The 23,573-nt window shown below is 46.2% G+C and overlaps 1 protein-coding gene across 3 annotated transcripts in view; it reads left to right on the top strand.

The window, feature by feature from the left end:
• Positions 1-23,573, top strand: part of SKAP1 (src kinase associated phosphoprotein 1) — a 253,786-nt gene that overhangs the window by 217,907 nt on the left and 12,306 nt on the right. For all 3 annotated transcript variants that reach the window (XM_019482590.2, XM_014603650.3, XM_059727033.1), the window contains one exon: positions 5,529-5,641. In XM_019482590.2, coding sequence (XP_019338135.1) covers positions 5,529-5,641 — 113 coding nt within the window. The remainder of the gene's footprint in view (positions 1-5,528; positions 5,642-23,573) is intronic.

Genomic DNA, 23,573 nt, shown 5'->3' with positions numbered 1-23,573 from the left:
TCCAAGGGAGGTGGTGCTCTCCCCTACCCTGGGGGTCTTTAAAAGAAGGCTGGATATGCATCTGACTGGGGTCATCTGACCCTAGCACTCTTTCCTGCCATGCAGGGGGTTGGACTCGATGATGTGTTGAGGTCCCTTCTGACCCTAGCATCTATGAATTTATGAAATAGTTTGATGTCATCTGCAAATTTAGCCCCATTACTACCCTGATCATTATTAAATGCAGGAACCAGCAACCTTTTCAAGCCTTGTTTGGCTTCAGCAGTACATCAACAAAGGGGCTGGGGGTGTGGGGAAGGATAGCTGGGGAAGGAGGGAGGAAGGAAGGGAGGACTTTTCCTGTGCCATTGCAAAAGCCAGGCAGCTGGGAGCTGTGCCTATAGCACCATCACTTCTCCCAGCCTGGCTGCAGTATGAGAGCAGCTTCTAGCCAGAGGGGGAGCTGTGCTGGGGTTGGGGAGCTGGAAGCTGCTTCCATGCTGCTGCTTCTCCCCACACCCCCAACCCAGCCCAGTTAGGGATGTCAGAGGGGGTGCTGAAAAGTGGCAGCAATGCGGGCACAGCTTCTAGCTCCCTAGTCCAGCACAGCTCTTCACTGTTCAGTCCCAACACGAGCACAGGCAAAGACAAATGCAGACTGGCTTCAGACCATGGTCCATATGTTGTCAATCCTTAAATAGAAATATTCAATTGTGCAGAACCTAATGCTGAACTTTGAGGTAATCTGATGCTAATGTTTTATAATGACAAAAAATGACCATTTAATTCCTCCTCTCTGCCTCTTAATTACTGTAGTTTTTCCTCTTATTCTAAAATGCTCTGTTTCTTTAAGACTGTTTTTGTGTTCAGGAACTTTTCAGAGGCTCAAGAGGACTTCTCAAAAGTCTGTTATGTAGAGTAGTTCATCCACTACTTGATGACATCCTCAAAAATTCTGGGAGATTAGTGAGATATTACTTTTTTTTCCCCCAGAATTCACTCATATGAGACCCTGTCAGGTCATGATCTTCTAAATATTTTGCGATTCCTATTTTTTATTTATGATTTCAAACCATTTGTTAGGTACAGATGTATGGCCTACAGGTCTATAATTCTTCAGATCACCCCTCAAGCCTTTCTTGAATATAGGTACTGCATTTGCTGCTCTAATCCCTGGAACCAATGGCTATTTTAAAAAAAGAGGTTGCATATTTTATGGTAACCTCTCAGCCCCTTCAGGTACATCATACATTTCAAAACTCTTGGATGTTCTGTGTTGGCCTGGTGATTTACTGCTTTTAAAAATTATCAGTTTGCTCCAGAAATTCTTTTTTCACCTTAACTTGGATCATCTCATAACTTGTTACCAGAAAAGTCCTGAATACTGCATGTCACCCAGGTGTCCTTAACTAGTTAATGAAAGCTGGTGCAAAGAAGTCATTTAACTTCTTTCAGCTTTTTCAGTAGTGTCTTCATCTTCCAGGATTGTACTCTGTAACTCCTGGTGATCTGCCAGACCCATCAATTCTTTCAGCTAAAAAGCTTTAAAAAAAAAAGGTTGGGGGGGGGGGGGAAATAGGCTCTGTGTAGCTCTTGCTTTCAGAAATCCCTTGCAATATAAAGCATTCAGTTTCAGTCCAAAATCTCTATTTCCTCAAAAACAAAATTTTTGTTGGGGGGAGGGAAGAACTTGTCCCTGGCTGAAACCCAATGCATGCTGAATTTGATGGTCATTTTACTTTAAACCTATTGGTTAGTGACTTAATTCTAACGCTCTGTGGGATTACTGATATTTTAAGCAATCACTTGTGCAGTTTCTTTGCAATAAGTGAGGTCTGCCTGTTTCAGTGTTATATGTCATGGATCTCCTTTTTCTCCCACATTTTGTGCTTGTGTGTCCCATAGAAAATCAACAGGTCTGGGGCTTGTGCCTACCCCATTACTGAGTTATTCTGTTCATTGAAGAGTTGCCCTCATTGGGTTCCATTTATAACAAAAAAAACAAAACCCACCCCCCAAACCTCCTTGCGTTAGTTACTCTTTCCGTCTGTTACCAGCTATTCACTCAGCATTTCTACATAGGTACCTCCTGATATTTTTTTTGCTTTAGTTCATAACCCCTGGTTCCTGTACTTTACACAAGCTTAAATAACTCAGTAGCTCCTGCCCTCTCTATTCCCTTCACAATCTTTTCCCTGCCACTGCGCACTCCCCGTTTAATATTTTTCCAAAGGATGCAGACCTACTTTTTCCCAGCCTTTCTATTTAAGTTCCCCAAGTCCCTGAGTCATTCCAGTTGCTCCCTGCTGTAACATTATCCATCTCTGTAATGTCTTTTTTCATATTTAGGTGATCAAATCTGGGCACAGTACTCCAGATGTGCCCTTATCTTTCAGTCCCTTACACAATATTAGAAACGTTCTCTCCAATGTGCGCTCAGTATTTTCCATTTATGTTTCCTGGGCTTGATGCGCTGTTGCATCAAACCGGTATATAACCCTATCCATTTAAATTCCAGGTTTGAATCGGAGCCCTTGGAATGTTGTTTAAGTGGGCTTATTTATCCACTGGACTCACTGGGGAGCTGTCTATATCTTCGCATCTTGAGGCATCCTCAATTCAGTGCTGCACTATTAGAACGCTGTCCTATCTAACCCCCAGTCAAAACATATGATTTCATGCAGGGCTGTCCAACTGGTGGCCAAGTGGAGCAGTTAACATGCGGCCCATGCAGTTGCCTCTCCTACTGCCAGTGGCACTGCCCATGTGATGTGTGGGGCACCCCGATGGAGGATGCCTCAGCGGCATATGTTGATGCCAAAGTTGGACAGCCCTGATCTGATGGTTAGCACAGGGTATTGGGAAAGGTGATACCCCATTTCTTTTCCCTAGGACCTCAAAATCCCAGGACCTTCTGGCCAATCTTCTCTTAGCTTTGGCCAAACTGTCCCTTTATCAGACCAGGGAGGAGGTGCTGGCCAGAGGGGACCTTGGGCAACTGCAGGGCTGTCTTCCCTGCCCTTGTCTGCTTACATTTCCAAGCAGAGTTTCACTGGGTGGCATCCAGTGGCTCTTTAGATGACTTCAGGGAGTAGTGGGGTCTGGCTGGAGCTCTTTGTGTGGTGTCCTCACTGGGCGTCCTGGCTATTAACCTGTAACCTTCACTCTTGTTTCTGTTCGTCATTTGTTGTCCAGAAGAATTAGCTGTTGTAGTCTCCCTCTAGCCATTGAGAGGGCTTCTAATTCCTGGTGGGTCTAGCTAGCTCCGCTGTCACAGCTCAACAAATGGGCCTGCCTCTGCAATTTATCTACTGAGTGGCCTTGGGCAAACTGCTTCCTCTCTCTGTCCCTCAACTTCCCTGTCTATAAAATGAGCATAATGATTCTTCCTCAGATGAAAGTTGCTACCTGAGTAGAGCTGATATTTTTGCTTGAACTGAATTGAAGAACTTTCCTTTTTCGTGTCCCTGTGTGACAAGGTATTTAGCAGAATTTGCAGATTCATTGGAATAATGTCATTTCAGTTCCAATTTCAATTCTGTGACATGAACGCCTTGAACTTGTGGTCTTTGGGCAGTTAAACTTGCATCTTAGTACCCATGCCACCCAAGCCCCCAATTGAAGAATTGATGGGGAAATACTATGTTTTGAGTCAACCAAAAATTTTTGCTTAACCTGAAATTAAGTGATATGTTTCATTGCCAGTGGAAGTTGGGGGATGGAGAACGCTCTATTTTTTAGCTTTAAATTTAGGCAACCTCATTTTGAAATGAAAAATTGAAATGTTTACTGGGAAGGAGGATTGCCAAAATATTCTTCAGGTTTTTTTCAGCCAAAGTAATGACCAAATTTGGCAAGAATTCACAGCTATTTTTTATTGGACCCTCAAATGCACTTTTCAGCAAATAAACCATTCTTCAGAATAAATGTCACCTTTTGTTTCGAATAGTTTTCTTTGTTCCCATCCTAGACCAGTGGTTCTCAAACTTTTTCAGCTCAAGGCACCTCTCATTGGACTTGAGGCACCCTTCCATAAGTTTTGTGAATTGAGTGGCACCCAGTTTCAAAAACTAATTTATAGATTATAGTGCTTACTACCTTGCCATGAGGCCTGGCACAGGGGATGAAGGATCATACAGGCAGGGACAAGCCTGAGCCTGTGCTTATCTGCTTAGTTTTTCTGCTTATCTCCTCACACCTCCTGACACTCCTCAAAAGGTCTTGTAGCACCCCAGGATGCCCTAGCACCCTGGTTGAGAATCACTGACCTAGACCTCCTCCTGTCCTCCAGACCACAGCTGAGGCTTCTAGTTAAGGCTGCCCATGCCTGTGAGGTGGAATATGATGTGTCTTTATAGTATTGTGGCTTAGTATGCAAACTTCTCTTTCTGTTGCTCAGGTCCAGCAAGAATAAAAGTCCAGTGCATAACTACAGCATTGGTTGGGACTCCTTAACCTGAGCAGAAGGCCATGGTTTGATTCCCCAGTAACTGCTGGCATGTCATCATGGTATGAGGGTGTTCCAGAAACTAATGGTAGTTTTGTAATAAAGCCATTTTGTGTGCAGTGATCATTTACTGGACCAAATCACTTCACGTGATTTACTGGATCACATCACGTAGTCGTAAACAATGGGTGCATTTGACAGTACCTCTATCAGTGTTCCCCACTGCTGAGTAGCTTCCCACTTTTTTAACAAACATACAGTGTGGGCAGCCATTTTATCATTAATTTCTGGAGCACTCTCATATATCACACCTGACTGTGGGTTTGGGTACCCTGGAAAGACTTTTTTTCCATCAAATTCACTAGGACTGGAGGAAGCTGATATGGGATCATGGGCTGGTTGTTGCTGCTTGATTACAAGATGAGATAGAATCCCTTGCTTTATTAATGAATAAATCCATTCATTACCTTCCCCAGCACCATCCTTCCAGGGGCACTGTTCACGGTGGTTAGTGGCCATCCAACGCCCTTTGTTTGCCGAGGCAGATATGACGTCCACGCAAGGGCTCTTTCTGATATATCTGGCCTGACTGATTACACTTCCCCTACCCCCAATCTGAACAGCTTTTGCATTAAAAATAGACTTTTTCATAGAAACATTTCCTTTTGGTAGAAAATGTTACATTTCGATTTGGTAAAAAATGTGGGAGCTGTGATCAAATAGAAAACACTATTGGTTAAAATGTTTCAATGTCCGGTTCAGTTTTTAATAAATATTCTCTATTTGGCATTTTCCAAAGCTGCAAGACTTTGGTATATAAGTGACTCTATACCAAAAGCATTTCCTGAAAAAAAGCATTTCTTTTGTTGCTTATTTTAATTTCAGTTTTTAGAAAAAACAGAACATTTTCACAGGGATTTTTTTTTTTAAACATGAAAAATGTTCCAGATTTACTACGAAAAAAGCTGAAATTTTCCAGTCAGCTCCTACTGTGTCTTTCTGGGGAGTGAGTTGCCAGTATAGAGGCCAGTCCCTTGAGAAACTGGAGAATCCTCTGGTCATTGTCCACTGCTCTCATCTCTCTCACTTTGTCTCTTTCTAGGAGGCTCCATGAAAGATTATGCAAATTATTACCAAAGCATGTGGGACTGTATCAGCGACTACCCAGATGAGCTGTCTTTCCAGCGTGGTGATATCATCTACATTGTGAGCAAGGTATGAGGCTGAGTACCAGCTTCCTGAACCAGGAACATTTGTGGCCTCAGAACTTAAGATCTTCTACACCTGGCTTACCATCTACATAAGTGCCTGTCTTCCATTGCTGTAGCATCTCAGTGTCCCTTGGCAGGGACAGAAATAGGCTGCGATATGAGATAAGTGCAGTCCAGGTTTCTTTCTTGGGCTATAGGCTTTGCAGACTGTAGACTATGGACATGGTAGGATCTGGCTTAACACCTGGAAGGAAGCCCAGGTTCCTGCTGTCTGGTAATAGGAAGAGAACAGGAGCAGAGCTGATATGTCTCACCTTCCCTAGTGGATCAGGCCTCTGTGTCTTGTTCACAGCTGATGGGCTGAAGCTGAGATACAGAGCATGGAGGTTAACACAGCAAGTCAGTAGCACATCCAGGAACAGAACCCTGGAGTTCTTGGCCCTGTGCTCTAACTGCTGGGATAACATTCCCTCTTGTAGTGGAGTTAGAGCCCGATTCTGACCTCCTCCTCTTTTGCCATACATATTAAGCATTGCTCCCTCCCATGCCCCCTGCATTTGCACCTGGTATTTAAAAAGCCCAAAAGCAAGATTTTTCTCTATAATAGAGTCTGTGCGTGTTGTTGCTCTGGTATTATAGGGGTAATTGAGTTGCTCAGTCAGGTGTGATGGGGCCTCTGTTTGTCAGGAGCTCATGCAGGTGAATAAATTAACTGTTTGCACTGTGTCTCTGGGGGGAGGGGAGTGGAGGCAAGAGCCTTCTCCAGGTTCCCATCTGCCAGAGGGGGTCTGTAAGCAGCCTCTCCTCCCTGTCTGTTGCTTATGGTAAGGGAAGGTGGCTGTGCTTTGCATACTAGCTACAGTATAAGGGCAGTGTGATTTCACTGTCACTAATGGGTAGGCAGGACATGACTCTGGCATTCTCTATTCAGTGGGTTTTTTTGGTGCATTTTGTATATACAGTGCGTAATGCAATGAGGGTCTGATCCAGGCCTGGGGGTAAAGGTGTTGTTGCAATACCAATACAGATCTTAGGGACAGGGAGAAGTGCATGTTCTATTCCCCTCTGTCCAGTCATTCCCCATAGCTGATGAGGCTTCATTATGATGAGGGTTGGAGCTGATGAAGGTTGGAGCTGTACCTGACTTGTATTCCTTTCCCCCACCTCACATGACTCCTGAGCACCTACTTATGGTGCAGTGAAGTAGGCCCACTTCCAAAAGCAACTTCTCTTGGCACTGTTGCCACATTGCTGGTATGCCATCAGGCTACCCCAGGAAGCCCTTTTGGTTGGATTCAGATGTAGTCGGTGGGTATCCTGGCTCCAATTATGTGCTCTGGGAAGGCCAGAAACAAGACAGGCTCAGGTTCCAGTGGATAGAGCACTTGCTGAGATCCATGGGGTCTGCCTGCGCTCTGCCTCTCTGACAATCGGGGCCTAAATAACTCATGGGGAGAAAACCAGAGGCTCTAGGGTGAAAGGGCTTTGCTGTAGATTCCTTAATGCTGCTAAACCAGTGCCAGGCCAGAACAGGCCCAGCCCAAAGGCATTAACCGCTTCTTACAGCCAGAATACAGAACCTGTGCCATGCTACCACTACCTTCTCAGAATCCCGATCCTAGCAGGAGCTGAGCTCCATCTGCCAGCCCCCAGGGAGTTCTTGAGGGCCCTTTGGTAGCACAGTCCCTCAGTTCTGATGGTGTCGGCTCCAGAACACAGCTGGGACCATGAGAAGGTACCATGCACTCTTGCTGCAACACCCTAGTTGCAGTCCCAGATTCATGCAGGCCTTTTGGTTTTGTTTATTTTATCATTTAATATTAAAGCATTATTTCTGTGGGAAGGAGCACATGCTTGGGAGCCATAAACTCCTGATTTCTCCCCCATCACTGCCAACAATGCTCTCAGCAGGCCCTGGGCCATGTTGCTGCCTTTTTAGTCTCCCTCCATTTCCCTTCTGTACATTGCAGATGAAGCAGGGGGCAGCAAGGGTGGTAGGCTTATTGCTGCATTTCAGATTCTTCCCAGATGAAGAGCCCTGCTCAGTTTGCTGATTGTCTAAACTAAAGTTGCCTTTATTTCCTAGCTGTGCAGAAGGGTCTGTATTACCTTCACATTCAGGTACTGGCAACAGGATGCCCTTAGAGTGAAAGTGAGAGCATTGGAGACAATGATGATGGGTGCGGAATAAGAAGTGGCTTACAATAGTGGAATAGAGTAAGTATAGGAATAGCTGGGCACTTGTCTGTCATGCACATGAGGATTTCTAGAGCCCAGCCTGGCCCGGATAATAATGCAGCTCAAAGGAAGGCCTGCCTCTGAACCAAAGGACTGCATGGAGGGTGTTGTGCTGAACAAGCAGTATTCACCAATAGACCAGCAGGATGCTTTGAGGAGTTTTGGAGTTCTACTCCTAGCTCTCCCCCACCTTCAAAGCCCACATCCAGCAGGGCCAAAATTCTGGTATTCAGGCTGTATCTGTACTGCTGCCAGAGAGTAGCTGTATCTCATACGTTTGCACTTAAGCCAGCACTCTGCTGGTCTGTTTAGGCCCTGCTGACTGTAGGCCTACAGCAGCCCAGAGCACAGTGCAGACTAACCTCCTGAATTACTTACCCAGCTTCCCAGACAGGTTTGCAGCTGCTTCTGAGCCCCACATTCCCTCAACTACACTGTTATCAAGCATAGCACCTAACTCTGGGGTAAGGCATCCACACCTGAGGACAGGAGGGTGATCCAGGCAGATCTTGACAGGCTCATAAAATGGGTTGATGAGAACCTGATGGTGTTGAACACCAATAAATGCGAGGTTCTCCACCTTGGGAGGAAAAACCTGCAGCATGCTTATAGGCTCGGCAGTGCTACGCTGGTTAGCACTACAGATGAAAGGGACTTGGGGGTCATGATTGACCACAAAATGAACATGAGCCTTCAATGTGATGCTGCGGCTAGTAAAATGAGCAAAACACTGGCTTGCATCCGTAGATGCTTCTTAAGCAAATCCTGGGACGTCATTCTCCTGTTGTACTCGGCCTTGGTGAGGCCGCAGCTGGAGTACTGCATCTAGTTTTGGGCTTCACAATTCAAAAAGGTTATGGAGAAGCTTGAGAGAGTGGAAAGGAGAGCCACACGCATGATCAGAGGTCAGGAAAACAGACCTTATGATGAGAGGCTGAGAGCCATGGGACTCTTCAGCCTGGAAAAGCGCAGGCTCGGGGTAATCTGGTGGCCACCTTTTAAGTTTATCAGGGGTGCTTATCAGGATCTGGGGGAACGTCTGTTTACCAGAGCGCCCCAAGGGATGACAAGATTGAATGGTCACAAACTCCACCATGACCGATTCAGGCTAGACATAAGGAAGAATTTCTTTACTGTCCGAGCCCCAAGGTTTGGAAAAGACTCCCGCCAGAGGCGGTTCAAGCACCCACTTTGAATGCCTTCAAGACACATTTGGATGCTTATCTTGCTGGGATCCTATGATCCCTGCTGACTTCCTGCCCCTGGGGCAGGGGGCTGGACTCGATGATCCTCCGGGGTCCCTTCCAGCCTGAATGTCTATGAAATCAATTAAACTGTAGGTAGCTGGCTAATTTAAAACTAGCACCAGTATCTCTATGTGAGCTGCTCTTGTACCTTGTTTGCATTGTAGACTTATCCTTAGAGGTCCTACAGTTGCCTTCTGTCAGTACTACTCAGAACCTTCCATCTAAGGATCTCAAAGTTCTTCACAAGAACATAAATCACTGCTCCTCACCCTTTCACAGCAGAAGACATGAAGTCCTGGGGAATGGAGGGAGTTTGCTCAAGGTCACGCTAGGAGCAGAAACCAGAGGTCTGAGTATTTAATCTTGCTTATGCTCCAAGAGCAGCTCCGTTGAACTCAGTGACATTACCTTGGTGTTTCCCCCTTATCGGAAGAGAGCTCTGCTGCTGGCTTCCAACCTAGAGTGATGCCCCTGAGGTCACCCTGCTGCCCTTCTGTGGACCAAGTATATTTAAAAGGCATTCTCGCTGTCAGTGGCAGAGAGAACAGCCTTTGCGTACACCAGCTCAGGGATACAGCTTGGAACTGGGGCAGGGTTTTAACTCTCTTCAGTGGCTCCAGATTGTGACTCTTTTGCTGGCTTCCTCACACGTAACCGATTGGTCCTGAGAGCCTTCCTCTCATAAATTACTTTGCACAACGGACTCTCGCGACTGCGGCAGTATCCAAGCCTGAATTGAGCAGGGAAGGGGAGAAGGGGGGAGGAAAAAAAAAAAAAAGGTGTTTGAAAAGCCTGTTCACTCAGCTGCATTTTAATTTCCTTTTCAATCTTGTCCCAATTAATTTCACAGAATTAATCTCACAGAAGCAAACTCGGCAGCATCGTGGCTGCAGTTTTAGTGGTGCGGTCGCTCTGTCTGAACATGAAATAGTAGCTAATATAAAAATCCATCTGGTGTGTTTGAAATACACGCCGGCTGCTGCTCGGGCCCTGTCTGACATTTCGAGCATCAACAGCGGGGAAAAGTGATTTGGGGGTTAGTGGACATCAGTAGCTGGCAAGGATTCAGCAAACTGGCATGCTTGAGAAACGGCTGTAGGCTGGGCATTGGGCAAAGGGGCGAGGGCTGGGGAAGCGGGGCCCGCTGTGCTGTAACACTTTGCTGAGGTTTGCAGGAGGTGGTTGGGAATCTGTGCTCCCTGCCACATACACGTGAAAAGGAAAGGGTAGCTGAGAGGTGGGGGCAGGGGACTGCAACCAAGGCAATCGGGGGTCTGCCTCTGTTCTAGTAATGGCCTGGCCTTGCAATGGGCTGCTCTAGCAATGGGCTGGCCTTGCACTCTCTTGCACTTTGCACCCTGCTTTCATTTCCCAGGCTAGGAAATAGGACTATTTATACCTATTGGTTCCTTGTGGAAGTTGAGGGTTGACATAAAAATGCTTTGAAACCCTTCGTCAGAACACACACCATAGGACATTTGTTGTGATTTTGTGCGTGGCTTGTTCACTGCACCTTTCTGCCTGTTGTATCCCAAACTAACTTGCAGCTGCAAGGTGAGCAGCTAAACAGGTACATAAGTTGGGTCCCTTTCCTCTGCATCAAGTAGAAATATGGCTCTTGCTTAAAGAGGAAACACAACAACAGACCAGATGTCAGAACATGGGAAGGGAACTGAGGCAGAGGAGCTGGGCTCCATGTCTGCAGAACACAGTTCTTCTGAGCTCACACATGGCAGGAGTGCCAGGGTCCCAGCCTGCTCCTTAGGAGCAGAATGAGCCCAGCAGCAATTGGCTCCTGCATGTCAATCCCCAGGACAGGTGTAGCCTGCAGGTGTTCAACTGGCGTCACCTGAGTTGCAGGAGGACAGGGCTGCACAGCTTGACAAGCATCAGGTCTTCCATTTTGTTCCTTGTCCTGGTATTTTTTTTTTTTTTTTTACTGCCAATGCTGGTATTACGCCTGGCTGTTGTATTTAGGACTGCAGGCCGGAGATTTGCGGCTGTACCTCTGGCATTGCCAGTGCTGCCGGAGCCTTCATCGGACCCTGTGGTGCTGTTAGCGTCACGAAAGGCTGCAGCTGCTACCACGTGAGCTAGCACAGAACCTCTGCTTCCAAAGGGGCTGTCACAGATCCCCAGCATGGTCAGCCTGGCATTGGCCTCACATCCTTCCCGTGCTGCTCCCTGGACTTGGTGCAGCACAGCTGGGGTGCACGTCACGCTTTGGTTAGCGACATGAGGTGCCGCTTCCCTTTCCCCTGCAGGGAAAGGACATTGGCCCTCATCCCCCGGCTGAGTGATTTGTACGTTATGATAATTATTTGAATACAGCGAGACTTCCTATTTTAAGTGGGCTTAGTTGGATGTGACAAGCAGGCCATAAAACCGGATAAGTTAATTCTCTCAATTGCTTTAAATGAAGGGCGGGGGAGATGCTTTTATTCCTGAGACCCTGGAGCGAAAGGAGGACTTTGGTGACATCTAGCGGCCCTTTCTGTCACTCTCCGGCAACTGTACTTTCCACAGGAGGGGAGGGATGGGTACAGGCAGGGGGATGGGGTTGGGGGCAGTTTGAATGGCACAATGAACCTGATCGCTGCTTGTCAAATAGCTATTATGCACCTCTGACCTATCCGGAGGGGAATGGTGTCTGAATCTCTCCCCCCTCCCCGTCCTTCTTTGCCATTTCTTATTTATTGTGGGTTGGGAGGGGGAAGCTGAAAAATGCCCTCCCTTTCCCCCCAATGCTGTGTTAACAAGCCGCTCTGTGCCGTGCTGTGATGACGAAGGACATGATGGGGATGATGGTGTTTTGCTCCCATTAATAACCCCTATGGGAGGCTATCGAGTTAGAAGGGATGGGAATGGGATTCGGGGTCAGCTGGAAGGCAACGGTCACACACCGGTCAAATTCAGGCAAGGGCCATTCCTTTCCCCCCAGACAGGAACCAATCGTCTAGAACAAACCCCTGGCAGCCTCATTCCTCCCAGGTAATTTTTATAAATGAGGGGACACCCATTCCAGGAGAGGACAAAAGGGTGGCGGGGGCTGCCTGGACCTGCAAGGAGGGAACACAATGACACGTAGCTGCTGCCTCTGCAGCCCAGCGACCGCTTATTATGAGCCCATAAATAAACTGATGAACCCCAGCGCTTCCACCCTGGATGCTCTCTCCAAAACACATTGCACTCAGCCTCTCTCTGCTCCCACTTGCCCTAACCTGGTCCTGCAACTGGGGTTAAACAGTATACAATTCTGCTTGGGTTTACATTGATTGAAGTTGGTCGAGTGACTCCAGATTTACTCTGGTGTTAAGGGGGAGTAGGATTTGTCTTGTATTCCCATGTTCCACTGGCACAAAGGAGATCAGCGGATGGCATTTGCTATGGGTTTATCTTCCCATTGCCCCAGCAAAATTGTTGTCTTTCCCAGGGAGTGACACCTGTATCATGGGGAGCAGAATTTGTCCCCAACCTGGGGGTGACACCAGCATAAATGAGATCAGAGCCTGTTCTTGGCTGCACATTTATGCTGCTTCAGCTGAGATCAGAATCTCCCCTTCCATCCCCAATACATAAACCCCAACCGTGACAATTTTCTGGGAGCATACAAGAGAATTTACCCAGAACTGTGCAAACTTTAGCAGAGCTCTACTGGGTTCATCTTCCGACCTGCCAGTGCTTATAAAAATTCTGGCTGCTCTTTTTTTTTTTTTAATATGTATTCTGACCATTTATTTTGTGCTGAAATTTATAACAAATGCTGTTAAAGACTTTGTCTTTGACAGAGGTAATAATAAATTCACTGTTAAAGACAGTAGTTAAATTCCTTATACCCTCCAATACTGCACAGAATAAACTATATTCATCACTGAGTAATTTTTTACCACATAAATCTTTAAAACTAACCGTTGTAGGCTGTTGAGGCTGAAATATTGTGAATTTATTAGATGTGCCCATGTAGTATTGGATTCAGAGGTTTCCATTCGAATATATTACAGGGGAAATTTGTGTCTTTAAGTATGACAATCCCTCCATTTTCCGAAGCCAGTATTATAACAAGCGGCTCCTCCAGAGTCAACTCTGCCTTTATTAGACAGAGATTTAGTAATAAACCCCTCACTAATCTACCAAGGAGGATGGGGGTGACATTTCAATGAGATGCCCTGTTTAAAATGTGTGGTGAAAAAGCTTTTGTTTCAAATGTAACAAATGTCTGACCATTTCCCTCTTTATTTCTTAAATGGAGGTGGGAATTTCAGATGGGGGTTGCAAAGACCGAAAAATATTAAAGCAGGGTGTCATTTCAGAACCATTTTTCATTGGCAATAACTTCCACACAACTCTGTGGTTATATATATTATTTTTTTTCCCTATAGGGTTTTTATTTTGGGGATGGTTGGGCTGCAATAGATTGGACAAAAGCAGAATTTAGTGTGGAATCCAAATGACACATGGACAAGATAGATCATAACCACTTTAAAACTTGCATTGATTTGCCAAATATGCAAGTGAATTCTTTTACATTATCACAGTAATTTTTTCTTTTCTTTTCTTTTTCTTATTGTAGCCTGTTGAGCATCTATATTTAAACATACATTGTTGTTTCCTCTGATAATATAAAATACCAGTGGAAAGTAGAAATATTTGTTCGTTGGCTGGGAATAGAGGGGGAGGGGGGTAGAGAGAGAGAGAGTGAGAGAGAGAGAGGGAGATAATTATAAAACCATCTCCCGGTTCACGAGTCGCGGGTAACATTTAAAGCAATTGATGTGGTAACATTTAAAGCAGTTATATTGCAAAATGTCACGTATGGTCTAGTTTCATTAGAGACAAGTTAATAGATTGATGGAATTGAAACTCCCATTTCAGGGGATAAAATAAAAGTTTGCCTTTGTCATAACTCTTCAGTCTGTGGCCCGGGACCAAAAAGCCCAACCTGCGCAGCTCGTAGGGATAAAAAAAATTAAATTTACACAACTTGTTGTGGTTCATACTGTACAGGGCAGTTACAAATCAACAGTTAAAAATTAAAAGCAAGCTATTAACTGCTAACAAAAGAGGCAAAAAATCCCATGGCTGTTGGAATAATTGTTTAGAGGAGCCCGGTTCGAAAGATAAGAGTAACACGCACAATTAATATTCAACATTTCCCATTTACAATCAAAGGAATTCTCCCCTCTATCTGAGAATGCTCATAAGCAATGAGTATTTCAGACTCAGCCTCTATAATATGTCTTCTTTCCTTTTTTTTTTTTCCACGCTCCTCCATCTGTAAATGAACAAACATCTTGATTTTATAGCCTTTTGCTTTGTAAAACTGAGAAATGGAGGGGGGGCACGGAAATAGTGGATGCCTAAGTAAGACTTTAATTCCAAATTCATTTACGCTATAGCGATGAAGTTGTCACAAACCATAATGCAGTATTTAATTAAAATAACAGAAGTGTATCTAGATATGTCCTGGGGTAGCTATCACCAAATTATAGCCTGTGCCATCCGTATTGTATTTATGAAATGGCAGCTTCTAAGGTGCAGCTGAGCTGATATAGAAAAGTAAACATTTAAACCGTTGTTCTCACAAAAGCTGCATTTTTCTTGCCCTGCTTTATATCACTCCACCCCCGCTTTCCTTTTCTGATTCTTTACTAATCTGGCAGGATCATCTTCTTTATTTTAACTGTGCATGGAAGTGGGGATGCAGGGTGAGATGGGAAGGAGCAGGAGTGTCATCTTAATTTTTGGTCCCTAACTTTTGCTCTTCAACTATTGACCTTCAAACTCCTCTTGCTGTCAAATCCCCCCCCCCCCCCCCCCCCCCAGTCTGTTGTCATGGAAAGGGTTGTAAGCCCAGTGTCAGAATATAAAAGCAGAGACAGAACTTGGATGTGGGATTCCCGGGTAGGAAAAGAATGCGTTTTATTAAGCCAGTTTGCGCACACACTTTGTGCATCTGTAAGAGACTGGAACAAAGTGTAGAGACTGTAAAGGGCATCTCATTTATCCACGTATGTAGATGTATGTAACATGCACGCAGAGTTCACGAGTGCGTCATCTCGTTTTCCCCACGCCAACCTGCTTTCTGGAGTCCTATCCACTGCTATGCCTATGGAATGACATTCAGCTAAAGATCTCAAATTAAATGGAAATAAACAACTAACATCAAATGACCTTGGGGAAGCAATCGCAACATTTCCATTTTTATTATTCATCATAGTTTTCATCTAATCAGACTATATGAGCACAAGACAGGTGCCTTTACAACTTCCTGACAGCCAAACTTCTAGCATCTGCTCCTCCTGTAGCTTTTCTTTCGGTCTCATTCTGGTTCCCACCACCCCCTGCCTTCTACATCCTCCATCCCTCACCCTTTAAGCATCAGTAATTACAGGTAGAGCCTCATCTCTGTTCTTATTTTTTTCCCCACCCAGTCATATATGATGATCAGAAGAGTTATGAACAAAAGGGAGATAATTGCAGAGACCTTTGAATGGAAATGGCCCTTGGGGTTACTGTATAAAGATATTTTGATAATACTGATCATCTCGTCAGCACTCAATTCTTTTTCTTGTTTTTTTTTTCCTTTCCCCCATTTTCCTTCTTTCAGCTAGGGGAATCTGAAACAAATGGCTCCTCTCACACAGCATGCGTGCACACACGTATGCACGTAATTATTTTAAGCCCTCTTCACAGGTCACATGCAAAGTTTAACTCAGATGGCTGCTAATTTTCATCAGGCGAGCGTTCAGGACTTTAAAGCTGAAAATAATTGGCTGCCGAACAAATTTAGGAAATTGAGTGTGTGATAAAGCAAATAAAAATCTCTTCCCTTTTTTTTCCCCTTGCCTGGTTGGGGGGGGGGGGGGAGGAGCAGAAAGGGGAATAGGTGGAAAGGGAACAGAGCTGATCTTATTCTACCCCCTTACAACTTTGCCATTAAAGTTGCACCTACAGCTAAGAAGTTTGTCCGTGAAAAATGGTCATTTTGTTTCCCCTGCTCAAAGAATGTTATTAAAATGCTAATTTAAAAGAAAAAGGAGTTAAATATCTAGCAATGGTGCAGTCTAATTGCAGCCATAATGAGCTCTCTAAATGTGAGTGCCCCTGACACACAGAGAGCATAAACAGCCAGCAAACAGATCATTAGTACCCACGTTCATTTATTCTGGCGACCTTAGTATGACCCCGCCGAGGGTAGGGTAAAGAGCAGGTGGATCCGGCTGTGACACCCCCCTCGGGGGATCCAGGAAATGAAGCTATAAGCGGCTGCCATGGCAACACCTATGTGTGCAGATGATGTAACACACCGGTGGGCTGAAGGCTTCACAACTGGGACGCCTCGTCCACCCCCCACTTCCCTCTGCTAGAATGATCCTGAGTGCTAAATTATTCATTTCTTTTAATTTGCAGAGTAGTTCACAGGGATCCCGGTGTCTCAGTTGGATGCGGGTTTATTTGGGATTTGGTGTCCATGTGCAGGGGGCACAGAAGGGGATCTTGTGTGCGCGTGTACACCATCCCCATGAGCCAGGTGCTAACCATTGCCCTCAGGCACAAAGTATGTCTGGTCCCCAGAAGGATGCTTGTGTCCCGTCCCCATCCCTCCCCCAGCCCCAAAAATGTGCATGGGTGAAAGAAGGGGCTGTGATACTTCAGGACACTGACATTGGTTGGAGAGGGTGCATCGAATGAGTTGGGCATTTCTCCGATAAGGTCTCCCCACAGCCAAACTCCTCCATAGTAAAGATCAATTGCCTCCACTGACATCTCCCCCACTCCTCCCCCAACATCTAATATGGAGGTAATGGGTAAAAAGAAATAGTAACTGGCATCTGTAGCCTCTTGCAGCCTGCAGTGTGCACATCATTAGCCAGACAAGACTCAACACCCCCACACCCCCCCAAACAGATAGGGCAGGGAAGGGAAGATGCTTGTTCTACAAGGAGAGGGGAAACTGAGGCACAGAGCTGGGGAGCGACTTGCTTGAGTCCATGTTGGCAACCAGGGATGGAACCAGGGCATCCTGATTTCTCTCTAAGCCCCAAAACCTGTTCCCTCCAGGTGTCCTGTCTCCTAGTCCCTGGTGCTTTTTTACTACAATCAGTCTAGTTTCTGTGCCAGACCATTACAGGGCTCGGTCCTGTTTAATTTGCAATCAGTGGCGAAGCTTGCTGGTGAAGGGAGGGATTGGGCCCGAAGGAGAGAAAAATAACGAAAGCAGAGTGTAAAAGTGAATGGCCGGGAAGGAGATTAATAAAAACAATTCTTTGGAAATGATTTTGCTCCATTCTAGCCCGTTTGGTTCTAAACAGCCTCACTAATCACCTTCCAGCAACAGCACAATAACTTTTTTCCTTTTTTTCTTCCTTTTTTTTTCCAAGGGGCACAGGAAGACTATCCCGGGAAATTATTTTAAAATAAAAAATATCCCAGGCAACACCCTGTTTCTATGCCCCCCCCACACCCCCTTCCCCCACACCCCCCTTCTCTGGTGCACTTTAGATGAACCTGTGATATTGTAGCAATGGCCCTTGAAGTGCAGTGGGGAGGTGATTTAGGAGAATATTAAAGGCAATGTGGAGATTCGAAGGCGCCTCTCTCAGGGAGATCTGGAGAAATACGCAGCACAGATGGGCTGAGCAGATTAAACATTTCCGTCACATTGTTTCCAAATTGTGTTGCGGTGCCTGAGGGTTGGTACTGCGGTCAGAGCGCGACAGAACGCTGCAAAGCTGCGAGCCGCGTGCTTTATGGAATAAATATTAATACGGCAGTTTCACATGATCTCACAATCTCATCATCTCTGAGATGGTGCAGCCGCTATTGTCTCCAAATTCAGCATTTTCTTCCCTTTTCCCATCGCAAGCGATCGTCCCCCCTCGCTTGCTCTTTGCGTGCTGCGCCAGCTGCCCCTTCTTGCCTCAGTGGCAGTGCTGCATGCATCTCTCCCGCGTCTGTCTGCCTGGGCTCCTACAGGGCAACTCTTGTTGCAGCAGCCAGGTGCCTCCCCATATAATGAAATCTTGCCTGGTCCGGCCTCAGCTTGTCCGATATAAATCTGGAAGAGCTCCTTTTGGGTTCACACCAGGACCAAGAGTAGTATTTCACCCTCAGACTCTGTCCTGCACAGTTGGCATTGCATGTGCACAGGGGCCCCTTCTGAAGTCAAACATACATCCCTGGGCCTTCGTATCTGCCTTTGCGGGCTAATTTTATCTCTGGTGTTAACTCAGTGGGGTCATGCCAGGTGCTGGTTGAGTTTATTTTTGGGCCCAGGCTGTCTACATCTATGGTACTGCACAGGGAATATGTAGTTTGCATTAATGACTGGGCAACTCCTGAATCTCTTTCCAGAGTCAGAGCTCCCTGTGGGAAGTCGGTGGGACTTTCACTCAGATAAGACTTTCAGGTATGGTGCAGTAATAGAAACAAGAAAACAGAGTCGGTGTAAGAGCGAGTCTCCTCCTTCCAAAGTTACATTCAACCTTCTCAGTACAGACTGGGCCAAGCCCAGCGTAACCTCAATATGAGCTATGTCCCGGTAGCGGTCACTGCATTTCCCCAACCCATTATTGGCAACACCATCTCCTCACTTCCTGCGTCCACTTTGTTCTGAGGCCCCCTCACCCTGGCTTCACTCTCCTACTACTCCTTTTGTCTTCTCCTTTCCCACATGTTCAAGTCCCTGGCCCCGTCCCCCTGCTGCCTGCTGGCGCATGTTTAGCAAGTTTCCCATAATAGCAAATAAATAATAGTTGGGAACAAAATTAATAATTCATATTTTTATTGTGATTTATAAGAAGAAACATTGAATAATAAACGAGAAGGGTGGAGGGAAATGATTTGCCAAGAATCGAAGCCAAAGCACAGCGCGCAGTGGGATGCTGCCTCCAGCCTAGTAGAGTCTTTTTACAGGTGTTAATTCACTCCCCCCCCACGCCAGTTCCTCTTTCATGGAGAGAACTCTTCCCCCCACCAAGCTGGAAAATGTAGGTGAGCATTTCCTAAATAAATGGCGTTTCTCAGCTATTATAGTAATGACTTCAGCTGGTTCCAGGTTTTGAATCCCCTAAGGGGAAGGGAGATTCTAAGTTTCAAAGCTTGCTTCAGTTCTGGGTTATTTTTTCTAGGTAAACAGACATATAGCTGACCTGGTATAAAACTCCCCTATGTCAGGTGACCCTCTAATAGCACATGACATGCCTCACATATGAATTAGAATCCTCCATTTTATTAACAATAATGTATGACACACAAGCACTAATAATGGGGCTGGGCAATCATAAACCGATAAGTCCCTGATTGATTGGCTTTTCCTTGGGCATCCATCAAGGCGTCATTGATCTTCTGTGCGAAGGGGGTCTGATTAATTGCATTCCTGAAGTAGGATCGGGTTGTTTATGAGGGCTGGCAAAAGGCACATGGATGGTGACTAGGGCTTGCAAGCAGTGGTGGGGAGTAAATATTATCAGTCCTGCTTTGGGAGAAGGAATAAAAAGGGGACCTGCACTCCTGGTTGCGAGGTGGGGAGAATTCACACAGGACACGAAGATGCTGCTTTTGGAATTATTACTGTTTGCAGAGCGGAAGGTCTGCAAACAGATACAGCTGCAATGTTAGACATGCAGGGTGCCAGCCTGGGGCTCAGGAGCACCAGGTTCAATTTTTTTTTTCTGATGCAGACTCCCCTATGTGACCTTGGTTAAGTTATTTAGCCCCTCTCTGGCACAGCTCCTCCTCTGTGAGGTGGGGACGGTAGCACTTTAGCTCAGCCATCCTTTGCCTACTCAGACAGAGACCCCCTTCCCCATGCATGTGTTTGCGCAGTGCCTGACATATGAGATTCCTCATCTTTGAGGGGCAGCTGGGTGCTACTATGACACAAAAGTCATAGCTTCTCTTTTCACTCCTGGAGCAGACAACCTCTCCAGGGGGAGTATTGGGGTATATGTAAACCTCAAGACTAAATGAACCCAGGGTCCTAATTTTCCTGTCACTCTAAAGAGTGCAATCCCTCTAGACTAAGGTAGGGAAACCATTACTACAACACAGAGTGGGAAGCTTGACATGAGGGGCCAGGAAAGCGTGAGTTTTTGTCTGAGCCTTAGGGACTGACGGCTGAATCCTCAGCTGGCATTGGTTGCCACAGCTCCATTGCGATCAGCAAGGCTTTACTAGTTTACTGTATAGTAGCTGAGAATCCATCCTGGGCTCCTCTCCAGCTCCCATGGCAAGGGGTGGTCATTGCAGGTTGTGGCTGAGTTGCTTGTGAGAGATTGCACAAATAGGAAGCAGCGAGGGGTGGATGGAAATTAAAATGGAACAGTCGTGTTGTGGGGGCCTTCAGTCTCTTTTCAGACTTATGATAGCAGCCTACTGCTTTCCCCTTGGTATCTCTTGACACCTACTGCCAGAACATTTTGCAGTGCCATGAAGGGACTCAAGGCCCTGTGACAGGCAGAGTACTAAGGAGAACTGTGATAGTCTTGCAGCCTTAAATGGCAACAGGAAAACCACTTGAGGCTTATTCCAGCTGTGAAATATTCCCCATGCCAGTGGCCGCGGCGCATTTTGTTTATAGAATGTGCTGTTTCTTTTACGGCAGACGTGTTGTTGTTGGGAATCTTCCCCCCTCCCCTTCCCCTTGTTGATGGAGATTAGCAGCATAAATCCTTTTATGGCCCCATGCGCAAACCCACCATAAAAGTCCCCAATTGCTGGCGATTAGGGGAGCGAGAGCGTCTGCTTCAGGTTCACTCATCACGGTGGATCTCTGGAATGAAACGCATGAAGCACTGGAGCCACTGGAGGGTTTCTGCTTTCTGAGAGTAAATCTCTGAGTTTTAGTAAAAACAAATTAAATAAGTCCTCAGTGCTGAGTAGAACAGCTCATTGCGAGCAGGCAGTATTCAGAGCCACTGGCTTCTTTTAGTAGGGTTTGTTTGTGAGTGACATAGTGGCTAATTCTTCCCTTGCCCTAGCATAAATCAGGAATAATTCAATAGAGTTAAAACTGGTATGAAACTGGCAGGACAAAGAGGAAAGCTAGGCAGGAGTTGGGGGTGATACCCCTGGGAGTTATGTGACTTTGGTTCTCTCACCACACTATCCTGTGGGCTTGTTGACATCCCTTGCGTGCTGTCTCAGTTTCAGTATCTGTATAATGGGGCCAGGCCAGGCTTTGCAAAGCCTTTAAAAGTCCATTTTGAGAGAGAAGCTCTGACTGAGTGTGTAGCATTTGTTAAGCCAGAGGACCACAGGTATCTCTTACCTTGGTTAGGGGTCTGTGTATGTAAGACCTTGCCCACCCCAGTAAGTTCATGTATAGTCTTAACTAAATTATACTAAATCTCCATCCCAGTCCATGCAGGCTTCGTTAGAACTTAATTAGGCAGATTCAACCACTATCTTCTTTCCCCCGCCCCCTTCCTGAAAAATCCAACCGCTCAGCAACCCCTTAAACCCAGGCATCAGCATCTCAGTGAGATGCACAAGTAAATTAGCACCTCCAGACGAGAGCAGAGTTCACTCTGCACTGGGCTCTGCCTCGCTGTGCCAGTGCACTCCTCGTTTTAATAGTTTAATAAAAATTAGCATAATTAACGAACATCTGTAAGATCCAGAGTGGTGCAATTTGGCACTTGGAAACGAGGACTTAAACATTATTGCTGGGAGTTTAATGTTGTTTTAATTCTTTTTGGCACTGTGCAGTGAAATAAACGTTTGGTGCCGATAGTTCTCGGCTGGCTCTCATTTGCATTTTCCTCCCTTTGATTATGAGCAATCGCAGACTCCCTGGCAATTCATCAAAGCAGAAATTATTTTAAAATACCTCATGGTGTTCAGGCCGAGGCGTAGCTGCAGCAGGCAGAGGAGGGCTGGGATGCAGGCTTGCATTCTTCCATTCATACCTTGTACAGCTCTCTGACCTGGTGCCCATGGCTCAGCCCTTCCATCCAATCCAGCCCACCAGTCCAGGGGCTGGGGATCTGGCTGGATTGATTTAATCCTTCTGCCTACCCAGATCAGGTTGCCTTTCTGACACAAAGCTTTTGCTCCTTTTTTGCAGCAGGATTTTCCTTTCCACTTTGAGAGGAGAGTAAGTCAAGTGCTTGAAGTGGGGGTTTTGGGCAGAAGCTTGCATCAATTCAAGGATTCAGCTGCTGTGCAGTGGCCTGGTGAGCATGCCAGTGGTTGAAGTCAGCCCCTCTGCCAGGCACTTGTTCCTATCTCCTGCTCACAGTTGGGAGGCAGCATATTTGGGTGTCTGTCCTGGGGTGGGAGCAGAGAGAGGAACACCTGGGTTTCATCCCCAGTGCTGGAGGGATTGTGGCCCAAGAGGGCTGTGCCTGGGGAAACCCAGATTCTGTCTCCAACGACTACTTGCTCATCATGCATTCCTACCCCTGACCAAATCTCTTCACTAGCTCTTTCTCAGCTTCCCCATCTGCAAAAGAGAGACGGTTACTCTATTAAGGGGATACATTCACTCCTGTGCAGAAAGCCAGCCAAAGGGGTATAAGCCTTAGAGCTTCAGCATATAAGCTAAACTCTAACGAAAGGATTGGGAGGCAACATCCCCTGAGGAGCATTATCCCATGTGGAAATTATCCTACAAGGCAGAGTTTATTGAACCTTACTCTGAAGCAGCTGGTGTTGGTTGCTGGTGCTGGAAGGATACAGGAGTAGACAGAGACTGAGTAGGCTGCAGGGTGATGATCTCCTTTCACTGCACGTGTTTTTTTGAAGCCCTTCATTGAATGCGGGCATTGCACAGAAATTGGTCACTCCTCTGTGAAAAGGTAGCTGTCCGCTTCCTGGCTGAGAAGTGCAGTGAGATGTTAGTGTGGAAAGCCCTGCGCGACTGTGCAGCATGGCTGATCTCTGAGGGGTTTGCTTTTGAATAGCACTCTTAAGGCGTTCATCCGGGAAAGCCTAGAGAAGACTATTATTTAAACTAAATGTATTTTATAGCTCAGACAAAATACGCCTTTTGCAGGAGGGCAGATGGGGAGATGGTATTTTCCCATCCATCTTTTGCTTCCAGTAACTGCTGTTATCTGTATAAGAGCAGATAAATACACAGATGATCACTCAGGTGTGAAGGAGGGAGGACAAGAGGGGATTTTCCCCCATTGCGTTCATTGACATCTGTCTCCTGCCAGCACTCAGCTGGCTATTTTCTTACCCACCCTGGGAACAGTCTATCCCAGAGATAAGTCTGTGGATGACAGTGATGCTGTATTAGGAGTGTGGTGCAATGACAAAAGAGAAAGGGCTCATCACAGTTGTGGCCCGGGAAGCTTTCTAGTTTTGCTAAGGGAGAACTTCAGCCCACCTTCCCCCTGACACCAACTTGGACGATCAAGTCAAATTACTGCTTAGTAGCATGCCTGCACCCCCCACCCCCCATGTCTGTTTATGCTGTGCCCGTTCCACTTGGGCTGCCTT

This window comes from Alligator mississippiensis, chromosome 4 (assembly GCF_030867095.1).
Source record: "Alligator mississippiensis isolate rAllMis1 chromosome 4, rAllMis1, whole genome shotgun sequence".
In the NCBI taxonomy this organism is placed as follows: Eukaryota; Metazoa; Chordata; order Crocodylia; family Alligatoridae; genus Alligator; species Alligator mississippiensis.
This window is presented reverse-complemented; position numbering and strand designations above follow the sequence as displayed.